This window comes from Colossoma macropomum, unplaced genomic scaffold (genome assembly GCF_904425465.1).
Source record: "Colossoma macropomum unplaced genomic scaffold, Colossoma_macropomum, whole genome shotgun sequence".
Taxonomy (NCBI): Eukaryota; Metazoa; Chordata; class Actinopteri; order Characiformes; family Serrasalmidae; genus Colossoma; species Colossoma macropomum.
The window spans coordinates 11,715,158-11,740,683 of record NW_023494806.1 but is presented as its reverse complement, the minus strand read 5'-3'; the positions used below and the strand labels follow the sequence as shown (position 1 = coordinate 11,740,683).

At 38.5% G+C, this 25,526-nt stretch overlaps 1 protein-coding gene across 2 annotated transcripts; it reads right to left on the bottom strand.

The window, feature by feature from the left end:
- Positions 1–2,721: 2,721 nt before the first annotated feature.
- Positions 2,722–24,792, bottom strand: olfm1a (olfactomedin 1a). 2 transcript variants are annotated; one of them, XM_036598434.1, is made up of 6 exons: positions 24,317–24,792; positions 17,620–17,769; positions 16,770–16,925; positions 15,005–15,224; positions 6,720–6,826; positions 2,722–4,386 (listed from the first exon to the last, which is right to left on the bottom strand). In XM_036598434.1, the coding sequence occupies exons 1-6, from the start codon at positions 24,380–24,382 to the stop codon at positions 3,718–3,720; spliced, it is 1,368 nt and encodes a 455-aa protein (XP_036454327.1). In that variant the 5' UTR covers positions 24,383–24,792; the 3' UTR covers positions 2,722–3,717. The 2 variants fall into 2 exon arrangements, with proteins under 2 accessions (XP_036454327.1, XP_036454326.1); XM_036598433.1 differs by lacking the exon at positions 24,317–24,792 and adding an exon at positions 20,508–20,962.
- Between the last annotated feature and the right edge of the window lie 734 nt (positions 24,793–25,526).

Genomic DNA, 25,526 nt, shown 5'->3' with positions numbered 1-25,526 from the left:
AACTCTGGGCATGTTTTTACAGCTAAGGAGTACAATGTAAAAGTGTAACTACAGTACATCCATCCATCATCTAAACCGCTTATCCTTCTGGGTCGCGGTGGGGTGCTGGATCCTATCCCAGCTGTCATCGGGCAGAAGGCAGGATACACCCTGGACAGGTCGCCAGTCCATCGCAGGACAGACAGACAGACATAGACATTCACACACACACTCCTAGGGGCAATTTAGCATGTCCAATCAGCCTGACTGCATGTCTTTGGACTGTGGGAGGAAACCGGAGTACCCGGAGGAAACCCACGCAGACATGGGGAGAACATGCAAACTCCACACAGAAATGACCCCGGTCGCCCGGCCGGGAATCGAACCCAGGCCATTCTTGCTGTGAGGCGACAGCGCTACCCACTGCGCCACCGTGCCGCCCTAACTACAGTACACTAGATGAATAATTGGAATTACAACAAATTATCATCATTGCTGTACACATTTGTTTCTTTACAGCTGCCACTTCTTTCCTGTACACAACTGCATGCAAGACCTGGTAGGCCATCAAAAGAAAATCAAGCTCCACTCTCAGTCAGATCTGATAAAATCCACAGGTGTTTCTGACCATCCTTCCACTGAGAGAAGATAACTCAATGTGATGAATCTGAAAGGATGTGTAGCTGTCAAGAAGCTGTTACTGAAGAAAGTTTAGAGAACAATAGAAGGAAATTTGAAATAGAATACTGAACAGGACATCTGAGATGTGGAGTGAAATTTTATTGACTTTCATGTATAAATTTGTTATTGAGATTACTAGGATCATGAGAAGCAGCAACTTCTAAGACTGAACTTTGGAGATGTGGAAAAATATCCCTGCAGATTCCTTTGAAAAGTTGAAATCAAGTCTCCTGAAAAAAAGGAAAGCTGGAATGAAGGCAAACGGTGGACACACTAAATACTGAAAAAGCAATATTTATTTGTTGAGTTTTCTGTGTAATTTTCTCTTAAATATTTCTACTTTTTTCAGAGTCTGAAAATGTAATGACTTCTTTTTAATGACTGTTAATGTTTTGACTGGAAGTGAAATACATGATGGGGCAGTCTCTGACTTTTGCATTATACTGTTTGTGCCATCAAAGCCATATAGGTCTTTTGATAATTTTTTTATATGCATAATGCACTTAAACCTTACTTATAAAATATGTCTTCTTTTTGTGAAATCCTGCATATTTGTGGTATAAAAACATTTGAAAGAATGTTTTCCAATTTTATTTTTTTCTAGAGATTTCAGGGAACTTGGAAATAGTTACAGGAATTTACTGTAAGTTATACTATACATTGTTATGAAAGGATGTAAGCTCCCAAATTTGATAATAAAACATTCCGTATTTTAATTAAAAAAATAGTTGTGTAATGATAAATTGTATTGTAAAATTACAATAATTGTTTACAGTGGAGTGTAACTACAACCTTACGTTTCCATACATAGAAGAATGATCCCAAGGAGTTTCACCCAGTGAGGTATATGAGGTAATTGATCAAACTGTAAGTCACTCTGCATAATGCCGTCTGCCAAATGCCATAAATGTAAATATGAGTTTTACACTGTAACATAAAAAAGCCCTGTTATCGGAGCTGTACTTGGTATCATCTGATACTCTGAGTTCAGGTATAGGAATCAATTTTCGGTACACCTCTAATTTGTTAGGACAAAAATGAAATATCAAGGTATCAAAAATACTTCAAGGTCATGGTAAAGAAAAAGCCACCTCTGGTCACATGATTCTGTCTTGTGAAGTGTTATATGGATGACAGCAATGTTACTTGGAACACAACATAAGCCTACATGTATTGGGTGAATAGGCCATTTGTAAAATCCTCCAATATCTGAATTTCTTATGGAAAAGGCAAATCACGATTTCTCTCTTAATCCTTTGCTGATCGCCTCTAATACAGATGAAACAGAGATTGAACACTATTACGGATGCAAAGCCTCCATTTCAAGAATGCATCCAAGTGAATGCTTTTCAGACTAAAAGCTTGTCCTCTGTAAGTTCTATTTTCTCTCAGATGTTAAAACTTTTATGCAATACCAGAAAAGTCCGGTAATACCCAAAGACATTAGAACACTGCAATTCTGCTGATGACTCTTCTTTAAAAAAAAAAATCCCATCCAAATCTAAGCTTTATTGCCAGGAGAGCTGAGCATCTTTAGAGACGGCTGCCGTGTCTTACTATGTGGCTAGAATTGGGTGCTCGCTTTGCTGTAGTAGAGGCAGACCCAGACAATTCAATTTCGCTTTGCCTTGGGAGAACAGCTCAAGGCTAATGAGCCACTTTGTCTTACGCGGCACAACCTGGGTCTGTCCCGCGCTTTCCCGATCAGCTGTTTCCCCGCAGTCAAACAGATGAGGTCATCACATTCCAGCCCCGTTGCCATGGAGAACGAATTGGAGGCTGGTAATGACATCCACCCTGGGACGCGTTTCATTTTTCCATCAGACTATCCGTCCTGATCCCTGCGTCCCCTGGGCTTCAGGGGCTGACAAGGTTCACTTTGGAGTCAGGTTATCTTGATAAAGGTTTGGATTCTCAGAAAAGAGAGAAGATTATATTTTTTTCAAAGCCTATTTTGATTGGATTTACATCTGCTGTTCTAGAAACATGTTGCTGATAACAGCTCTGGATTACTTTTGTGTGCATTTGTCATTTCTTCGCTTAACCATGACAAAGTAGGTGTAAAATAAAGACTGGTTTTATTGATATGAATCACATTGCAGGTACAACACATATGCAAGCGCAACAGTTTTGGATGCCACCATCAATCTCTTCTAAACTACGAAGACAGCTGACTTGTGAAGTCAATTTTTGAAATACAACCAAAGTATACATTGCTATCTTATAAATACATTTTTGATACATTCTATTGTAATATTTCTTTTGCTGACATAGAGATATGGTTTGGATAGATTCTCTTTTGATATATTCTTTTTTTGTGTGTGTTACAATCCAAGCTACCAATTAAGAACTTCATTTTATAAACACGAAAAAATTAAGAAGATGCACGGATAATGTGAACCAAAGAAAGAGACGTAAAGAAAACATAGCAAATAATGTAACAAACCCAGTGCTAATCTACTCTCCTTTTCACATAACGTGTCATATTACTGCGAAATACATACATCCATGTGGATCTTAGTGCTAAAAAATGTCCATGCAAACTTTTTGAGAAAATCCAAAACGCTACATACAATCACAATGACATTATTATTTTTTTTTTCACTTTAACAGGGTGCCTCCAACAGTCAGTGCCTTCATTTCTTTAGTTGGTGTTGAAAGGTTTTTTGATTGCTCTTGATACAAAGGATATGATTGTGTAAATAAACAGTAATGTCTTCCTTTCTGCATCATAATCTCTCTCTCTCTTTTGGCCTACAGGATGTTTTAATTCATATTCATATTCATATTCATAGACAAAGCTGTACAAGTATTCTGTGATACAAAATTGAGAACACAATCATCTAAAGCAAGAATGAACTCAGTGTCCAAACCTTTAAAAAAGAAAACGAAAGGCATAACCGTTTGGCAGCTGTTTATAATGTTGCCTAATATTACTTTGAATATATTTTGACGTCTTCTTTTATTGAACAATCACTGGTATTACTCTACTCTTCAGTACTCCATCAGATCTACATCTCACGCCGACAGAGAAGGTCACTGCGTCGAGATCTACGGCTACTCAGAGCGGATAAGGTGGAACAGGGTCACATTGTACAGCACCTGGTGCCCATTGTTCCAAGCATACAGTGCTCTGTCCTTGGGGTTGTAGTCCAGCATAGAGATGTGGGAATACTTGTTCTGGAATGGGATGTCAATGTATTCGTAAGTGGAGGAGTTGGTGTGGAAGGCGTAGTAGACCTTCGTTCCTCCAGAGTAGCCGTTGGTAACATAGAGAGTTCCACAGATCATGAAAGCCTCCCCGGCGCTCCTTTTCGGGTGGTTGGTGGTCCAGCTCTTGACGACCTGCAACGTCATTGGGTTGAGCTTGCTGATGACGATGTTCCCCGCGTTCTGATTGGTGGCATACACTGCCCAAAGCCCACCCTCGTCCACCATCAGGTCAATGTCGGAATGGCCACCCCACGAGTAGTGGTAGCGGTTGTTGAAGCCAGCGTAGTCCAGCTGGCTGGACTTACTGATGGTGGACGTTTTGAAGTCAAACTTAATGATTGTGTGACTCTGGAATTTGTTGAAGTAAATGGAGCCGTTGTAGACCACCTGGCCGGTGCCAGACCAAGGGTGAGGGAGGCGATGAGAGGTGAAGTTATCCGAGTTCATGAAGTCCACCATGGACTGGTACTCACGGACAAAACGGTTGTTGTGGTAACCGTCCATGTAGTAAACCTGATGGTGGAGAAACAGCATGAAGATCAGATCAGTGTGAAATGCATCACACGACAGAGCAACATTTTCAAGCCAGAACACACTACAAGATATTCACAATCTATCATAACTGAATAACTGAAACATCATATGATCAAATCATCTCTGTCATTTCAGGACCTCATAACTCTGATCATGCAGCATTTAAAAATGCTAGCTACCCTTTACAATATGTCAGAATTGCATGATGAATGGACAAACAAAAATGGTCGAACATTACTTGGAAAAAGATCTTATCACATTATTATTATTATTATTATTATTAATAATAATAATAATAATAATATAATAATAATAATTTTAACTTATTCATACAATTTGTATAGGTTTATTCTGGTGGCAGCTCAAAGTGCTTTACACCTACAGTACTTTGCAAAAGTCAGAAATCCATTTGTTTTTCAAAGGAAAAAGCAGAAAACATATTTAACAGAAGGCTTGACAACCAAATACAATGTATATTTTCCAGTATTTAGTGTGTCCACCCTCAGCTTTCATTCTTTTCAGAAGATTTGCTTTCAGTTTTTCATAGAAATCAGCAGGGATATTTTTCCACACCTCAAGAGTTCAGTCTTAGAAGTTGGCTGCACTTTCTGCTTCTCATAAACAAAGTAATCTCAAACACATTCAGTGATGTTGGACTCTGGGGTGGCCAGTCCATTGTTCTGAGAACAGAACAACCTTCGTTTTAACAACTTTTTGAATTCTAGTTTTGAAAACTCATTTTTTAACTTTTTCCTTTGACTTCCTCTTCCTTATTCAAGTTAATTATTTCAGAATTCTTTTAGATATGTCTGAGGAGATCAATTTTATATCTAGTATCCTCAGACATATTTCTTGATGAATGAATAAATTGTACATAATGGCTGTTTTGACTGTAAATTAAATAAATGAAGTGTGGTTTGTGACTTTTCATAGTACTGTACACTGAAGTGAAGAATTTTATTCCTGCTCCTAAGAAGTCATCATTTAGAAAATTAGAGATTTTGACCCAGCATCGACAATATACGTATATGTCTTTGAACTGTAGAGCCACCATTTGTTTTCACAGAAACTTCAGTACTTGGGATACTTCTACACGTCCAAACAATTTTCAATCAGCCATTATTTTTTTTGAGAAATTAAAAACCACTAACGTTGGGATACAGGATGCAGTCCAGAGCATGAAAGGTTAATTTATGTTTATTTATTTATGCTTTCTCAAAATGAACACCATATTACTTTCTTTACTTTAAATTTTGTGCTCATTTACACTGTATTTACTCCACAAGCAGTTCCCAAATGGCAGCCCTATCAAAAACATTAGCCTTGTGAAGCTAATGATGCAAAACACGCTAAAATCTTACAGTGGAACTAAGGCAATTACAGGGAGTTTCTCAGACTCATTTGTGGCAGTTAGTTGACTGAACAGATGAACTGTGGACTCAAAAATGGTCAGCTAATCAGCCCACTCTCAATTAGCATGCTAGCATTGTAATTAGCCCTGGATTAAGACGGACCTATTTTGGCTATTACTAATCCCTTTCTAAAGGTTTGTGGCTTATATTTCAAAAGATAATCTCAAGGGCAACATCCTCACCCTTCATTAATAATTCAAAAGGGGCATAGATCTGAAGGGTGGATAAATCTCTGTATCGTTTCTATTGGTTTTTCCCTCAGAGGAGCTAAAAAGCTACAGGCTCACCTCAAACTATTCTCTTTGAAGTGGTCCATTAATATACGACAGGACCATGGATTATTTGGCAATCCCCCCTACTGGCATTTAACAAAGATGGATGTGTGGACCGTGTTTGACAAATTGGAAAAAGACCTAAGAGCTTGTAGAAAGAGAAAGAATACTAGACTGACCAGACCAATATAACTTTGGAAAGACTATTTAATGAGATATAATAATAATAAAATCCATAAACTAGCATAAAGTTGCACTGCATTTGAAGCAGTGACACAGGTGTTCGTTTACTTGTTATTTAGAATGACTCTGCTGCCAAGCTAATGGTATCTAGCGAGATTTACACCTTGCATTTGCATCTGAATGTGCATTGCTAATTTAATTTGCTTCAGTCTTGGACTATTTTCAAGCAAATATACTGTGGGGACAAACAAGAGTGCTGATATGGCACAGAAAAGTGTATTTAGCACCATAAAAATGCAGCGTCATGACAAAAGTCAAGGGCACAGCACTCAAAGTGAATGCAATTCATCTTCCACTTCCACTGTCCATGTGAAAGCATTGTTTGTTTGGTTTCTGCAAAACAAAGGAGATGTTAATGCAGAGTGCTTTTAATTAATTAACTTACCCTTGTATCACCATCAGGGGCGAGGGGATCAGTCATCCATGATCCGTATCTCGATCCGGACGTCTTAATAGTGACAGGCTCGCTTATTCCTGTCAGTTTCCCACAGGCTGTAAATGATAACAGCAGAATTAATGAGGATTATAGAAGAATCAGAAGCAGAATCAGTTTTATTTTTGCCAAGAATGCTACACATTTGAAGAACTTGTCTCTGGAAGTGCGCACATGTATGACATAACCAGTGGTCGAACTGTTAAAAAAAATCAATGAATGGTGGAATGATGAGTTCAGTGAACCATTTATATAGGACAAAGTAAAAATTGTGCTACAAACAGACTTCAAATTTTACCTTTGTGAAAGTGCTTTTGCCCAATCCTTACCTAGTTTGACCCAATGATTGTGTGGCATGTACATATATACACTCTCAAAAACAAAGATTCCTTAATGGATATGGATTTGGATGCACTGTTTTATAGTTATATAGTTATATATTTATATATATTTATATTTATATATACTACATATTTAGTGTACTGCAGCTTAGCCCCGCCCATTCACACTGAAGTTATAAGGAGTGTTTCAGCCTTAACTTCTTTTTGAATGAGGCGCAATGCAGGTCACTTAATCAGAACAGAGGTAATTTACACATGCCAGTCTTAAAAGCACAGTAACAAAAACAGCCTGTTGGAGGCATAAAGACAGGTTAGGAAACACAACATCCTATTGGGATGCAGAAGACTTTTTTAAGCTGTAAAAAAGTCCCTCAAATATCTAATTTATAAAAATCAACTGAAAGTTTCTTTAAGGAACCAAATGTGGTTCTTCTAAGGCATCGCCACAAGGAACCCTTATTGGCGCATTTCTTTTTAAGAATGTAGATGCATTATGTCACATAATGATTATATCATCATTATAGCAGCGTATATTACAGTAGTTAATTCAAAGGGGGCATGATGACTGCGTGACAGGAGGATGTTTTAACTAATTAATCATTTTATTTATTTATTTTGGTCTTGCCTTCCGCCCACTGGTTGCTGGGATAGGCTCCAGCTCCCCCACGACCCAGAAGAATAAGTGGCTTAGAAAATGTGTGTGTGTGTGTGTATTTGTGTGTGTTTCGGTCTTATTTTAGACTCAAATTCTCCCCTCCCTCAAATTGAGCCCTGCATGTAACATACTGAACAGACCAGAGGGGGCTCAGAAGACATATAATACAGAACAGTCTTGGGCCAATAATTAATAATATTGAATATTGCAATAATTTAAATAAGTGCAAATTGTTCTTGAGTTCTTATTCATTTGCTAACGACGGTTAGTTAAAAAATACATACAATAGAAAAGAATGGACTAAATCACAGGCTAAAACAGAACATCACCAAACAATTAACTACCCACTTGCATACTTTGAACTGTAGTTGGAAAGATTATAATGTAGATGTTCAGTCTGGTAAAGAATGCTGGGGTACATGCAAATAAAATAAACTCATACATAAGATCTATGGTACCAATGCACAGTTTGGCAATATTCTGGCTTCGAACCAAATGAATGTGGAGAACCACTGGAAGTTAACAGTGTTACAGGCTGTCTGTGCAGAATATGGTCATCACTATAAATCAATCAAGTATTATTAGAGGCTAGCCCTGTTGGTAATTACATGGCTACTAATACTATCAGGAACATGTAAGGTAGAGTAGGGTAAGGCTCTACATGTGTGGTACATCGTAACTGAATTTGGATTATGACTATATTGTTTATTGCTATAATTCTGCAATAATCACTTCTCTAAATATACATTATCCAACCTTAATCCAGTTTTATATGAGATCCTCATATGATATGGAATGGTTTATCTTCATATTCCCTCAAACCTGAACGCAACATCTGGTGCATGAAATCCTCATTAACTGCAAGCTATGCTTCTATCAGACTCGAGTATGTGAAGCACTGAGGCAGAAGTTTCGAGACATCAGCAAACGGCTCATACTTTCTGTTTTGACACGGTGCTAGACAGAAGCTGTCAGGCACGACTTGTGTGGACGTTAGCAGTGTTGTCAGAGTGTGGAATATGGAATATGGATGGCCTCCCTCGCTCTCTCTGCCTCTCTAACACACACACGCACACACACACACACACAGACAAACACACACACACACACACACACACACACACACACACAGACAAACGCACACACACACACACACACACACACACACACACACACAGGTAAATGAACACCCCGGGCTAGTGTCAGGATCCGACTCTTTATCTCACTACTTCATTCATGTCTATGACTTATGGTTTCCATCCATCTTTCCTCAGCTGAAAATAAACTCCACTTGTCATTGTCTCTCTCTCTCTCTCTCTCTCTCTCTCTCTCTCTTTTTCTCTCCTGGCATTGGAGCACTGGCTACTGCATCCTCTTACCAAAACCTCCATTTTTAGCTCCTCTGCTGTTTCTCCCTGAAATATTTTTGTACTCAGCAGTGAAACTGCACCTCATTGCTTTGCTTAAATAAACCCGGATGGCCACCGGTTCAGATCAATGAACTGTTTTACATTTCACCGGCTTGGCTATATTTTGAAATGTTACATTGTACTGTTGTTTCAAGTTTGTAATCACTGAATGAGGTACACTATATCGACTCTCTGTAATACTGTAAACTGACAAAGCACTGGAATATGGTATGCCTTATACTGCTGAATGACATGTAGCCCTGTAATGTAGTACATTACACTGTTTTATTATAGCCAATGGAATAGCACGTAATGTATATGTAATGTAATGTATATACTATTATATTGGCTAGAAATTATATTATCAGCATAGCAGTTGGAGTGAAATGTAAAATCTTTAAAATATTACTGAGATTTTCAGAATTTCTTAGTGCTAGGTACAGTATGTCCTCCTATTGCGTTAATGACAGTGTGCACTCAAGCTGGCATGGACTCTATAAGTTTGTGCAAAAGCCTCTGATGAGCAGATCAAATCCACCCATGAGTCGTCTGAACATGAGCTTCAATAGAAGAGGTAGGACTACAAAAGGCCTTAACATGGTCAATGTAACAAATTTGCATAAATTTGAATAGTGACCTAGAAATGATGCAGAATCTTGAATATTTCTTCTTCATTTTACTTTTCTTTATTTTTGTCAAAATTCTAAATGTTCTAATTATTTCCAGGTCTAAATGAAGACGAAAACTCATGTGTCTCCCCATTGTATGTATATACCCTCTAGTTATCCTCAGTGTCATGTCAAGACCTTGTAATCTTACATGTTTCAACATTTCATTTTATCACCATTTTATACACTGTGAGGTTTTGTTACAATAACAACAATATTATCATACACTATACTACAAAAATTGTCATGTAGCACAATATAATATCAAGTTTAGCATTATATCATATAGAATTATATCATATTATAGCTCAGTATAACATAGTATAGAATAACACAACCAGTGCATAGCTGTAGCACAGAGTGCCTGTCTGACTTCTACAAAGCAGCAGCAGCAATCTGCTAATATTGACCTGTGTAATTCCGTAATCTCTATGGGATCGGACAAGCTGTGATTTATTCCTCCCCATTCTCCATTCTGGGCTTACTGCTGCAAACATAACCCACTTTCAAACAGTCCTCCGTGGAAATTAATATTCAATAAATAACCGTTAGATTAATCGTCTCTGCACAGATGGGTAATCACTGGAAGCGATCGGATGTGCAAATGTTAGCTAATGGGACTACACAGAACAACAGAGTATCGTCATCATCACAGCTTTTTTTCTGCTATAGTATTCTGAGAAGGTCCAGCTGAATACAGTCCGCAAGATACAAGCCGCTGAAGTCTAAGGACATGGCACTTAATCGGTGAGCCTGTTGATGCAATTATACTGCAACATACTGTAAGCAAGATTGAGGTCATGTCCTTCTCTTGCTTGAATAACACTGACCAGTAAAATCACTGGTTTAATTTACTCCTGCACAGTTCATATGAGTACACTGTGTGTACATTATGGCTTTTCTGGAGGAGTGAATGTAATATTTAAACATGACTGTAAAAGCTATTTCTACATAAATAGGAATGTTTTATAAATAATGAACAAGTAAATATTTTATTGATTGACTGACAATACTAATGCCACAGGAATTTCAATAGGATTCCTAAAAGAATTTTATATTATTCTAGTTTACTAGAGGGCATTAAACAAATATTACATATTACTAGAAAACAGTAGTATAATATAATGGATGGAATATATAAAATATTATAAATAAGATATAACATTATTTGCATTTATTCTAATATTAGCAAATAAATAAAATAATAAGTATAAAAGCTTACTGTCCAGATAAACACATTTTTCTCTTTTGTACAGTATAATAACACAGAGAGAGTGGTTTATTAGTGTCATAACACACTTTCAAATGTAAATTGGTTGCTAAATGCCAGGATCTAATGTAGTTTATGAAGTATTCAAAATACCAGTTTTATTTATGCCCCATAGCTATAATTTCAGTCTTCAAATGCATTAAAATACTCTACTGAATTCCATCTTGTCAATTTAAGTGGCACTGTATAGACCAGAGAAGCCTAAACCTGGTCTTGAAGATCTACCATCCAGTAGAGTTTAGTTCCAACACTAATCTAACACACATGACCCGGGTGATGAAGGCCTTCAGGAGCATCTGAATATCAGCGCCAGGTGTGTTGTATGTTGTAGGTCCAGGACCAGGGCTGTGCACCCCTGGTATAAATGTTAAATCAAAAGATTAGTAAATATATACTATTGTTGATCAGATTGTTAAAGTCATTTTTTCTCTGAATATGTCCTTTATGTGTCTTTACTCACTGTTTTCAATTAAAACATAAGTTACTCAAAGAATATGTCTGGGAAACCTAATCTAGGAGCCTGTTTACACCTTGCATTAGCATGTGTTTTGTGTCTGGTTCATATCTGGATAAACTTTGGCTGTATTCCAATGTATCCACAGTTGACCAAATGAGATCCGATTGTACTTTTCCCATGTAAAAAGCACATCAACATGTACAACACAAGTGGACAAGCTTGGCTTGAACGCTTTCATCAGTGTAAAGGCTCTTCATGCACTCCACACTCAGGGAAAACTATAGCCTCATATATCCTTCATTTTTTTTCCACACTATATCCTCTCGCCTTCTAGTCAGTGCTCACCAGACACATTTCCGGTCACGTAATTTCATATGAATAACGAAAATGTATTCCATTTACGCTTGAGTGATTTGAACGTAATCTGATCACAATGTGTCCTGGAGATGTTTACACCTGGATTTTCATGTGGTCAAGTGAAATATAAACGTGATCTGATCACCAAATATGCATGTTAATGCAAGATGTAAACAGGCTCTCTGTGTCCCTGGATTGACAGAAAATCACAATATCATCCTTTCATTTGCAATATTTTCTATATGCACCTACCTTAGCATTTATAACTATTGTGTTAGAAATTAGACCCATATTCATCTTAAATTCAAAGTGATGATTTCAATGCTGTTAGGAAATCCTTGCATCTCCACTGAAAATGTCAGCTCCCCTTTACACTGTGTGAAAAAGTAATGATGAAATGACCAAATGAAATGGTCCAGAATGAGTAGTTTTACGTTATCTTCTGCTGAAATTTAGACAGCATCCATATATATATACTTTCACCAAAGGTCAAAATGCAACATTGCATGAGCGGCACCGCGTTTGTAGATTGATCTTGCATTTTCGTGTATGCATGTATGTATTTGATTTCATGTTTACAGGTCATGAGGTGAAGTTTATGCCTTTAGGCCATACTATGGGCTTTGGTTTAAAAAATCTGAATGGATCAGGCCATGGTTAACCTTTTTCTTGCATAATGTATTGTGAGCAGTTCATACAGGCAGATTACTGTACCAAGAGGAATAATCTTTCTGTTCTCAAATCCTGCCTCTATTTTTAGATAATTGTCTTTACCAGTGTACGTAGTTTTGGCCCAGAAGGAGACATAAGCCTGTAGCTCACTTTAGTGTGTGCTGTTGACAGCCAAATCCCAGCATGGTGCCTCCTCTAAACTAATGTAAAATAGGCCAAAATTACACCCTGTGCAGGAGATAAATCTGTTGTTCCAGTTAAGAGAAACAACCCAAATGTATCACCAGCCACCTCCTTACACTCTTAAAAATAAAGGTTCCAAATTGGTTCTAGAAAAAACCTTTACTACCCTAAATTGCAATAGAACCTTTAACTGTTATGGAACGCTTAACTGCAATAGAGCCCCTAACTGCTGTAGAACCTTTACATTATATGAAGTTTCTTCACACTTATGTGTCTCATTTGCAAAAATGGTTCTTAAAGGCTCTTCAGGGAACCTAAAGTGGTTCTTCTATAGCCTTGCTACAAAGAACCCTTCTCAGCAGCTTTATTTTTAAGAGTGCACACAGTATGGGTTGTCTTTGAGTCTTCAGTTTATATGTTTTGCAGCGTTTTTGTGGAAATTTGCTTTTTTGTATTCATGGAGCAGCTCATGTAAAATCAGAACAAAGACGAAGTCGGCGTCTCAGTGCACTGCCTTTGACACCAAAGATAATCTGATTTATCTCTGTCTCACCCCCCCGCATTAATGTCATGTCTCCACAGACCTTGATTTATTCATTATGGTGGAGCAAGGCATGTCACTTTAGCGCTATCAATTCTGCCTGGGTGTCAAAGACAGCTCCACCACTCATGGTCTAGGCGAAGCCTGCTTGAAATTGAGGATGACGGTGGCATTCATGCATCAGCAAAAACATTTTTTTGTGTGTGTGAAATTCAGCCTTCTGTATACTTCAATCAACTTTTAAATGCCTCTACACCTCTGTGAAATTCCTTATCATACCCAAGGTAGAACATCTACCAGTGAAAAGTGAAACCTTTCACAGCCCCATGTTACGGTTTGTGTTTGCTGCTTATTCATACTCTTGTTTATGTTGATTTCAGTCGTGGTACTGCATACAAGTCGTATTGTGCTTGTTATTATGCCACAAGCAATCAAGAGCATTTTGCCATCAACAGCAATAGCGCTTGATAACTCATTGTCCATGTTGCTTGGTTAAAATTAGGACCATTCTGTAATACTTAACTTAATCGCCATACATAACAGCAACATGCAGCAATGCCATAAACATGTTAAGTCTTATCATGACATATTATGTCCAGTAGTCTAACGGTGTCATGTTACCATTACCGTTAATTGTCATGACAGATGCTTGATGTCACGATGACTAACTGCAGCATGCTTGGAAAAAATTAACATGTGACATAAGCTGTCAAGACATCAAACATTATGGCATTTATAATGACAATTACTGGTAATGTTTTATTGCCTGTTATAACGGTTATAGTCTGAACAAAATCTGTTATGACATATGTCATCTGTCATGACATGTTTATGACATCATTATGTCATTCTTTTGTACCAGTGTTCAAGTAAAATGTTACCAACCACTCACATTACTATTTGTGTTGAAAATGAAATCTTGTTTTCTGTTTTGTTAAAAAGTAATGTCTTTCATAGATGCTATTACATACAATGTATGACGGCTGATTATACAATCAAGTTATTGCATCAAGGTATGTTAGCTATTTATTCATGATCTTTGTTGTTAATTTATTATTTATTTATTCATTGTTTATTTATTTATTCAATCTTCATTTACTTATTCATTTTTTGTGTTGTTAAAAAGCATTTTTAATGTGTCATGTTATTAAATTATTTATTTATCCATGATTACTCTTGCTTTTTGTGTCGATCTGTTTAAAAAAAAACCCTTTCATAGTACAATGTTATTGCAAACAACTTGTGTTCACTATTTATTCATGATAGCTTTTGTTTTCTGTGTTGATTTGTTAAAAAGAAACATCTTTCATCGTATTGTGTTACTGAACACAATTTGTCTGCCATGTATTCATCATGATTCTGGCTTTCTGTGTTGAACTCTTAAAAGATAAGACCTTTCACACTGCCATGTTACTGCATTCAGTGTATGTCAGCTATCTATTCTTGACAACTCTCATTTTCTGTGTTGATCTGTTGAAAAGGAAGTGAACTTACCTTTATCATAAAGCCTCCATTACCCAGCTTAACATGTGCTATGGCTTAGTCATGTACTTGCATGCTGTGGGCTAAATGTGTGAGTTAAAAAGCTCAATAATATCTACTGGTGTGAATATATCTGACTAATTGTGAGCCACACTCTCAGAGACAGAGAGGGTGGTGGTGTTAGTGCTCAAACTCCGCCTACCTAATTTTTGCATGCATGCACGGAGCCTCTCCTCAAGATTTGACACCCTGTTGTGGAGCTCCTCGTAGTCAAAGGCTCCCAGCTCCTCCTGCAGCTCGCTTAGCACTGACGTCAAATTCTTCACCTCCTCTTTAAACTGCAATACCAATTTTGCATCGGCCTTGTATTCCTCCAACACTGGTATCATTGGCCTAAGTTCCTCCATTTTCGCTTTTATGGCCTGTAAGGTTAAAATAGGCTTGGTTCAGTAGGCATGCGTGCAATCGGTTTTTGTCCAAACACCTGTCTGACCCTACCATGCCCTCTCTGGCTACCCTAGCATGAGTGTAATATGTGCCTAACGCATATATGTAGCATACGACATATCATAAACATGATAAACAAGTCCTCAGTACACGAAGAACAATTGGGAAAACTCTTTTATTTTTCAATGTTTAAAATGCAACGTCTTTTAAGTGAGTACATGCTTTGCGTCACATACAACATTGTTTACTTGTTACTTTTTTTCCCCCTTGGTAACAAAATGTGCATTAAACAAGCTTGAATGAGGAAAGACATGGAAGAGATATCACCATAACATAAATAAATGTCTTCTCATGGAATGCTTCTACAGTGGCATGCACAGAAAGAGAGAGCGGAACATGGAGCCTTAAAGGTGCTTATCGGTTCAAAAGTAAACTAAATGGTGCCAAAATGTTCAGTAGACCAGCTCGGGATTACAATGGGATTTGAACTTGCTCTTCAGTCTCTGCAGCTTTGATATAATTCATAATGTTAGCCCTGCAAGCAAGAAGATGAGATACTGTTGAATAGCTAACTCACTAGCCTGTCTGAATTACTTATACACATATACTGTTCCCAAATGCAGGTTAAGGCATAGAATGACACATTACGTTTCACACAGAAGTGGGTGAAGGATGCAACATGCAAGGACACGTACAGTTAAGATTCTTTGCGTTTGTGCAAATAATCGTAAGAACTATATGAATTCAAACATTTATATCCAATGAAGCTTATGAATATATTACTTCTATATGGGCATTACAGCCTCATTTAGAATTCATAATGCACCGCTGTAAAGCCCCAACGACACAGAGGACTTCTTGAAATTCCAAACTGCTCCCATACAAACTGCCAACAGACCTATCTCCTCCATGCTTTGCTCCTATCAACACAGCTCTTTATGAATTCATCATGTGGCTGAAAGCCCATGTTTGTACATGCCTGAACATGCAGTAATGGACTTAACAGTAAAGGTTGGGGTTTAAAGGAATACTCCAGTGTTTTTCCACCTAATCTCCCATCCCATCAACTCAAAACGCATGAGCAGAAGCCAACGGACATTTGCTTCAGTGCCTTCCCATTGGCTTCTATTGGAAATAAGTTGTAACAGTTTAAGATAAATTGAAAAATGCTGGATTATTCCCTTAAGCATCATGCAGAGGATGACTTTTGCTGATATGTGAATTCAAACCAATAGGACTTTCATGCAGATTAAATGCTAAAGGCTACACTCTACACTCTCCTTAGGAGACTAGTAAAACTAAACATTTTCTGTCCCTGTCTCAGTTGTTTCTGTAATAAACTATATAACCAAACACATGAAATCAAAAAGGCACATTTTAAAATGGCAAGCAGTAAAGTAAATAAACTCAGGACTTTCTAAAAGGGAATTCTGCATGTTGTTATAAATGAAGAAAGCAACTGGACTAAAAATGGAACCAACAAGGCAGAATGATTGGATGAACACATCATTTGCCCGTACCTTGTATTGCTTGGCAATGTTCTGCTTGTGGCTCTCCTCCACCTGTTTGAATTTGGTCTCCAGGCCGCGTAGCTGCACCTCCATCCGCTGGACGTACTGCAGGTCTTTCTGTGTCCTCTGGTCCAACGTCTGGATGGACTGGGTCATGTTCTGCACCTGGAGGGGCGGAGCCACAGCACGGACCATGAGCTTCTGGCTAGCAAGTTTTGCAAAATCTAAATAATGTTGCGTTAATTAGTAATACACGTTTTGTACTATTGCTATTTTACCCCTTACAGTGAGGTTTACCAATGGTGCCAAGAGCATGTTATAAACTTCCAATAAACACAGAATGTAAGTCATAGATAAATGACATTTATTGGGTAACTCACTTTGTAATTAAACATGACATTATGTGATTACATCTGAAGTATGGTGAAATTAATATAGTAATAACATAGTAATATATATACCATATAACACTATATAATAATATAGTATTAATTAATATAGTAGTAATTCAACTTCTGCTGGTTAACGTGAACATATCTTTAAGTAAAAAAATCTGTCACTGCCTTGTGTTCATATGTGTTAAAAAGCACACAGTGTCATTGATGTGAAGCACCAAATGCTATGGTAGTGTTAACTATGCCCCCTTGTGGAAAATCTTCAGCCTGCTAAACATGACTGACTGACTGAGTTACAAGACCAATCCATGAGATGTTTTGTGTCTAAAAATAGTAGACAGACAGACATAGATAGATAGATAGATAGATAGATAGATAGATAGATAGATGGATAATCTTGTTGGAAATTGCAGTGAATATTAGTGACTGTGTGAATTTGCCCTGTTTGTGAAAGTAAAGGTTACTTTTTCCAGAAGCTGTCGTAGCTGTTTGGTCCTGGCATCCCGTGAGCACATGGTCTGCTGTGGAGCCACCACAGTGCACACGCAGCGGCCCTCGCTGTCCTGTGCCGAGCTGTACACCTGCCAGGACTCCTCTGGGTTCGCAGGCAGCACCTGGCCAAAGCGCGTCACACACAGACAAACGAGGTCAGGGAGAGAGAGAGCCTAAAGAGACAGGTCACACTAGAGGATCCCAACCCAATTGTTAGCATCTCTGGCTGTTCCACATTACAATTCAATCCACAGTCCCAAATACCTGACCCAGAAAATGAGCATTCTTCAACCCTTGATTACCTGGAACAGTTCTGCTGGGAGTTAGAATAAAAAATATACACTGAGTCCACACAACTTCACTCTTAAAAATAAAGGTGCCAGAAAGTGTTCTTTGGTGTAATGGCATAGATGAACCACTCTGGTTTCCTAAAGAACAATAGCAAAAGGATTCTATACAGTATGAAAAAACGTTGTTCCCTGTAATAATAACAGTACTCTTTTTGGTGCTGTACGGAAGTCTTTTTGAAAGGTTGTTTAAAGCAGTGGTTTTCAAACAGGTTCTTGGGGTCCCTTGGTCTGCATTTTTGTTTCAACTTAACTCACTGTCCATAAGGTTAGAGCAAAAATGTGAACCATCTCAGTGGCCCTGAGGACTGGTTTGAGAACCACTGGTTCCTTGAGTTGTCATGAGTCTATATACTATCATTGCCTTTAGTAAAGAACCCTTTAAGAATCATTTTTTGAGGGGTGAACCTTTCAAAGCATAGTTCTTTAAAACCCCTTAAAATTCCAGACTTATTACATACTAAGGCTTATTATTCAGCAACTACAGGGATGCAGTGCAAACCAACTGAGCCATTCTTAGGTTCTAGAACTGTGTAATGAAACGTTGGGTCCATTGGTGGGCCCTGGCCATATCAGGGCTTAAAAGTCAACTAAGGCCAGTCAATGTTCTTTAGGGAACCAAAAGTGGTCCTTTTATGGCATTGCTCTTAATTCTCATGTTTTTCAGTTCTTTGGTTCCTTCCACTCCTTAAGCACAGCAAGACGTTTCACTTATTTCATCCTGCTGGATTTGAGCCCTATGCAGTTGATGGTACATCCACACAAGTTCAAAGATCTGCTGGATCTTCCAGCCTCAGGACCTGCATGTCCAAATAAAGGGCTCTCACTTGTACATAGCTCCCAGGTAAATTCTAGGACCTTCCACATGTCATATTGAACTGCAGTCGTGTGTTGTTGTTTTTTTTTTTCCCTCAAAAGGGGATTTTGTATAACTATGATCACAGAGCTTAATGTGAGAGAGACATCTGGATTTGTGGAATGTAGAAACCTTCCCCTATGTCTCAATCTAATCTCCAATACTCAGATGGATTCTCCATATTCTAATTCCAGAGAGGAGATTTTACCAAATTGAAGGCACGTCTTTGTAAATCGACTGCAGTTGTGGTACTGTATGTTGGGATTATCCACTGAACCATAATCTCGTATCTAAGAAGGTTTAGAAGGTTTGAAATGTGGTATTGTACAATCTGCAGCTATTCAAATAAATGACTATGCAGGGCAAAGCATTTCAGACACAGAGGAGAACACTTTAGACAGGTTGCTCAGGCAGATCTTTAAAAGGACCCCTCCCATTTTCACTCACACTCACATATTGTTACAGTTGCTTTCAGAAATGGAGCTTTTCAAGAAGGAAAGGAAAAGCATTGATTGATGAGCAGAGAACAGCGGTTCTGTTAATGCGCTCCAAGCAGTTATCTGTTTGCTGAAACATATTCTTTTTCTGCTGTGTGGCACTGTTTGCAGTGGGAAATCCAATCAGGTAAATATTTTCTCTCAGGTTAGATCAGCTCTCATGATTAGAGTTAAGAGCACTGCAGGAATTTCACATTTGATGAAGAAAGAAGACAAAAATAGCTAATTATTGCTTTCACAAGTTGCAAAAATATGTCTGTGCAGGATCACATAATTCTGTTTGACAGCGGTTCCACGTTTAGCGTTGTAGAAGGAAAAAGATTATTAAGATTAATGTATTAGGTCGCTTGAGGCTGCATTTCTAGCCATGTTAATGCCTTATGTGATTATAATTAAAAGATGCTTGGAAATTTGACACCTTCTCTAAATGGTGTTGCAGCTTGTCTACAAGAACAGGCATAGATGAAAATCTCACCATGATATTCATGATATATTAAGACCCTCTTCCTGCCAGCATTACAGATATTTTAAAAAAAATGATGAAATAGGCCACTTTACTAACACTAAGACTATTATTACTTATAAAAGTGTATCATTATCACGAGCCTGATCATTATAATAACAGACTAATTTTAGATTAAAATATTGAAACACAAGTGATTCAACAGAATACAATATAATAATAATAATAATAATAATAGCTTAATGAGTAATTCAAGAACCTCACAAATCACTCTGCTTCTACAAAAATTATAATAAAGATAAAAATAGTAGCCTGATAAAACATTTAACAACCTCACCAACCACTCTATTTATATAATATTAATAATGGTAGTAAAAATAATATCCTAACAGGGCATTTGAGAACCTTATCACTCTGCTTCTACAAAAATAATTATGAAGTTAAAAATAACAGCCTAATAAGGCATTTAAGAACCTTAACAACCATCTATTTATATAATATTAATAATAAGAACCTCCACTACTGTATTTATATACTATTATTAATATTGGTAATAATAATTGCCTAATAAGCCATTTAGGAACTTCACCAATCAGTTTGCTTCTGTAATAAGCATTCTGCATTCATTTTAGGTTCTATAGTCTCAGTGCATCTATCTCTCTCTCTCTCTCTCTCTCTCTCTCTCTCTCTCACTCACTCCCGTGCTCCTGTCCGGGACTCCTGGAGGAGCCGCCGCGAGCTTCGTGGTGTTGAGCCCGACCAAAGAGGGCAGCGTCTGCGACATCCAGTTGGTGATCATGGCCATGGTGCTGAGCACGACTCCAATCTTCAGCAAAGGCACCGACATCTCTGCGCTCGCGTCCGCTCCTCTAAATCCTTCATTGTGCGCGCGCCAGCGGGGAAGAGGGGTTCAGACGGCCGGGCTGGCCGGAGGAAGAGTGGCCTCGCGGCGGGGAGACCCGCTCACACGCGCTCGTGCGGGACATGATGACTCTCCTCTCTGTCTCTGTTCTCTAACACAGCGCCGAGGTGAGGATGAGGAGGACGAGGAAGAGCTGGCGAGCGCCGTCAGGTCTCTACGCCTGCATTCGAGTAATGCAAACCGCGGAGACTCGGCAAGGCGCCTCATTGGCCCACGGGACACGCCCACTTCATTAAATATTCATGAAATGCTCCGCTCCTGCCGGTTTTTTTCCGACTCGTTTGACTCACGATTTCCAAACGGAGTGAATAATATCGCAATACTGAACACCAACCGCGGGGGTCATTTGTGCTGTAAGGTCAGGCGTTTGGGGGCAGGATTAGAAACATGCAAGCGTACGTGAAAAAAGGATTGTTTCAAAGGATTTTAGATACGCAGAAAGCGTAAATATCCGCAAAAAAACGGAACGCACTGAATTTACTTATTTTAAATGTGGGCATAATTTCCACATGAACAAAACACAGTCCATCAAGTTTCTCTGTCAGCTCACTTAGACCTGCCAATAACTGTGTTGGTGTAAAATATTTTATTTATGCAAAAATGACGTACATTTGAATCAATGGATGCATATAATGGCATTACCTTTACCAGTGCAGCCATACCTGTTCTTATATGACTGTTTTTGTTATGCTTTATTATTCAAGATAAGGAAATGATAAAATAAGAGTGATAACTATTTTATGAAGAGCTTAAACATTACAGTCAATGGAAAGAAAGGAGGCCTGGAGTAATGATTGGCCATTTTTCGTTTTCTTCGGGAATTTTTTTTTTCTTTTTTTTTTTTGGATGATGAAAAATGCTGATACTAAAATACCATTTTCACATTTGTTGCTAAATGATCATTCCTCAGGGTGACAACACTTGCATTAGCCAACAGGGGGCAGTGCAGGTTTCTTTATCCTCCTGGCTACTGACCTTCTGTGCTGCTCATGACAGTGTTTGTTTGAGCATCATTTGTAACCTGGATTTTCACATAACACCCAGAAACTTTCAGAGGTTGACATCTGCTAATTTCAAAAACATTCATATACATGTGCCTAAGCACAGTTATCTTCAGCTCTCAGCCTACTTTCCTTTCATAAGCAGTTTTCACTCGCTGATTTATGGTGTTACATGGACAGATGTCTAATTGTCTTAACATCCACTTGGCTTATTTTACCATATCTGCCTAGATTTCAGTATCTTCCAGATGCCTAAACTGGCTACTCAATAATGAACAAATATCAGAATCATTTAAAATGCTTAAAGAAACAATGAGTTATGTTTTGGTATTTGCTTAATAATCAAATATTCCTTGTTTGCAGCCTGGCTTCTCACATAGCTTGCCTCAACACTGGAGGAAAATAAGCATTTCATTCATGTAACCAAAGCAGAAATGAAAGACAGAGTGTATTTATATTCAAATACAATGTCATATTCTAGACTCACATCCTCTTCATATTCATGTGTTTAAAAACTTCATCATAAAAAGACTTCGAATGCCACCTATTTCCCATTCTATCAGTTTCTGACCTTGTTTGTCTGTTTTATCTTTGACTAAACTAATCTAAGTTCATTAAACACACTATAGTTTTATATATATCAGCCAATTGTACAGATAGCACTTTTTACTTTTCACTGTTAAAATCGTCCCTCAAGACAACTTTTTCTTCTCTCACTAAGAATTTCAACCTAAATCAGGAGGTATTTTCTCACTATAAACCAACATTATTCATTGCATCAATTAACACGTTGAAGATGTTCCCCACACCAGAGGTGTTGAAACATACTTTTGAGCTGCAGAAAAGAAAGTTTCCACAAAAAGAAATGTACGACATTTCAGAAGAACCTATTCTTTTGTATGGTACAGAAACTTCAAGTGACATTTCAGTGTAGCATTTCAAAGTGGCACAGGATACGGCTGATAAGAACTTTGATTATTGACTTGACTATTGATTCATATGCTGAATTACCCTGCAGTTGTTCAATGGCTTTTTTCTTGTGTAACAATAAAAGAGAATAATATTATCTTTTCCTTTTAATGTGGAAAGAAAAGAAGCAGAATATACAGAATATAGTCATTTTTTGGTATGGCTAATTTGAGAAGTGGTTTGAGTACTGAAATTATATATAATATAATTAGATTATGTATATAATACATATTATATTATATATATATATATATATATATATATATATATATATATATATATATATGTGTGTGTGTGTGTGTGTGTGTATGTATACAGATATATAATCCCTCAATCCCCAATCCGTTTATAATATGATATATATTTTGGTTGCCCTGAAGGAGTTCCTGAAGGAGTAGTTTCTCAAGACGTGAAGTGAATGCAGCCGAGTCCACTACTGTCCACAGAAGTATAGCAGAAGTGCAGACCAAAAGGCCAGTCAAGATTCACAGCTCTAAGCCAGGGAGCTGATTATTGCCCACACTTTTCAATATGGGTGGAGAAAATAGCTCTTTTCCAACATGCACTGCTCTCCATTTAGCACCAACAGTTTCAATTATGGCTTGAGAAAGATCATGAGCTCAGATCTGCAAAGAGGCACAGGATACGGCTGCTAAGAATCTTGATTTTTGGCCCCATACTCTTATGCGGAATTATCAGCAGTTGTCCGATGCCTATTTTCATTTGAAATAACAAAAGAGAATCATACTTAATCTTTTCTTTTAATGTGGAAAGAAAAGAAGCAGAACATGGTCATCTTTGTTGCAGCTAATTTCAAACATGTTTTGAGTACTCTTATATATATATATATATATATATATATATATATATATATATATGTATATATATATATATATATATATATATGTATATATATATATATATATATATGTATATATATATATATAAATCCTTTTCTAATGAAATTAACCCAGTGAACAAGTTGCTGAAGGAGTAGTTTCTCAAGAAGTGAAGTGATTACTGTCCTCCACAGAAGTGCAGACCCAAAGGCACTATGCATGGCCAGTCAAGATTTACTGCTCCTAGCCAGGAAGATGATTATTCCCCAGAAAACATACTTTACCAACCTGCACTTCTCTCCACTAAGCACCACTATTCCACTGTTTCACAATTATGGCTTGAGAAAGATCAAAGCTATTCATATCTGCATTTCTGATAGGGCACCCATAGCTTTGCTGTCTCTCAAGCCACAATTGTGAAACAGTGGTGCTTAATGGAGATCAGTGATGAATTATGAATGTGTTTTCGATGGCATTACTATCTGATGGCAAAGCTGTTGATCTGTTATTATATTCATTCTGTATTGTTAGTCTTCAGTTGCAAAGTTCAGCCGAAACCTTCTATCTATCTATGTGGTCTAAGAGGAGGTGGTACCCCCTGCAGTGATTATTCCTCTGAAACAGGCTTAAGCACATTACTACAGCTGGCTTAAAAGCATAATCTACCCTATTACAATATGGGATTTGCAGTGGCAGCGCTGCTTCTTCCGCGCATATCAGACTAATTAGGCTTGCGGTGCTTGGCTGGGGAAGAAAATGGCGTTTATAAACCTACTTGGGTGAGTTCAGTGCCCATCAGAACGAGGAGGGTGAGACTCAGGAGCTTGCTTGCAGGCTGCATCTTCCGCCGCCGTCCGCCACCTGATCCGGGGCTATCACATGCAGGTTGGCTTTGGCCACGATGGTCCGCCTCTCTTTTATCTTTCTCGTTCTCTTTCTTTTTCAGACCCCCGTCTCGGTTCTTTCACGCAGACTTCGGTATCAAAATAAAGGAAAAGATGAAATCAGCTCGGCGTCTTTTAGCATATTTACTGCGCCTCGGTTTGTCGACGCTATCCGCGACCCCCCTCTCTTTTTTGCTAGCCCCTTTCTTTGAAGATGAAAGAAGGGCAAGAGCGAGAACGGAGGCTGGACCACAAGGGAAAAAAATCACTTCATCACTATCAAAAGTTGGCTTCTTAATGCAAGAACGGAGGTGTGGGGAAGCAGATTTGAGACGCGAGCTGCTAGCTGTGATGCTGAACCGGATGTGACACGAGCAGGCGTGGGAAATTCAAGAAGGGTCTGGGAGGGGGGAAGGAGCGCAGCAGGAGCCCACCAGTGCCAGAACCGCGCTCTCCCTCATCATAAGTTAGCATTTAAGGAGGAGATGACCATCAGTTTGTTGGGGCAGAGGAGATCAGTTTGTTGGGGGCAGAGGTGGCCAGAGGAGTTCTGTTTGATGGGGGCAGAAGTGGGCAGAGGAGATCAGTTTGACGGGGGGCAGAGGTGGGCTGAGGAGATCAGTTTGTTGGGGCTGAGGAGATCAGTTTGCTGGGAGCAGAGGTGGGCAGAGGAGATCAGTTTGACTGGGGTAGAGGTGGGCTGAGGAGATCAGTTTGTTGGGGCTGAGGAGTTCAGTTTGATGGAGCAGAAGTGGGCTGAGGAGATCAGTTTGATGGAGCAGAGGTGGGCTGAGGAGATCAGTTTGATGGAGCAGAGGTGGGCTGAGGAGATCAGTTTGACTGGGGCAGAGGTGGGCTGAGGAGATCAGTTTGATGGAGCAGAAGTGGGCTGAGGAGATCAGTTTGATGGAGTAGAGGTGGGCTGAGGAGATCAGTTTGTTGGGGCTGAGGAGTTCAGTTTGATGGAGCAGAAGTGGGCTGAGGAGATCAGTTTGATGGAGCAGAGGTGGGCTGAGGAGATCAGTTTGTTGGGGCAGAGGTGGGCTGAGGAGATCAGTTTGTTGGGTCAGAGGTGGGCTGAGGAGATCAGTTTGTTGGGGC

Bases quoted from the DNA above. Each gene is read 5' to 3' on its own strand.
- olfm1a (XM_036598433.1), bottom strand. From the start codon at position 20,657: ATGTCGGTGCCTTTGCTGAAGATTGGAGTCGTGCTCAGCACCATGGCC. The intron at 16,926-17,619 runs GTAACCTTTACT...CCGCCCCTCCAG, and splicing joins TACGACAGCTTCTGGAAAAA to GTGCAGAACATGACCCAGTC. The intron at 6,827-15,004 runs GTAGGCGGAGTT...TATCATTTACAG, and splicing joins TGCATGCATGCAAAAATTAG to CCTGTGGGAAACTGACAGGA.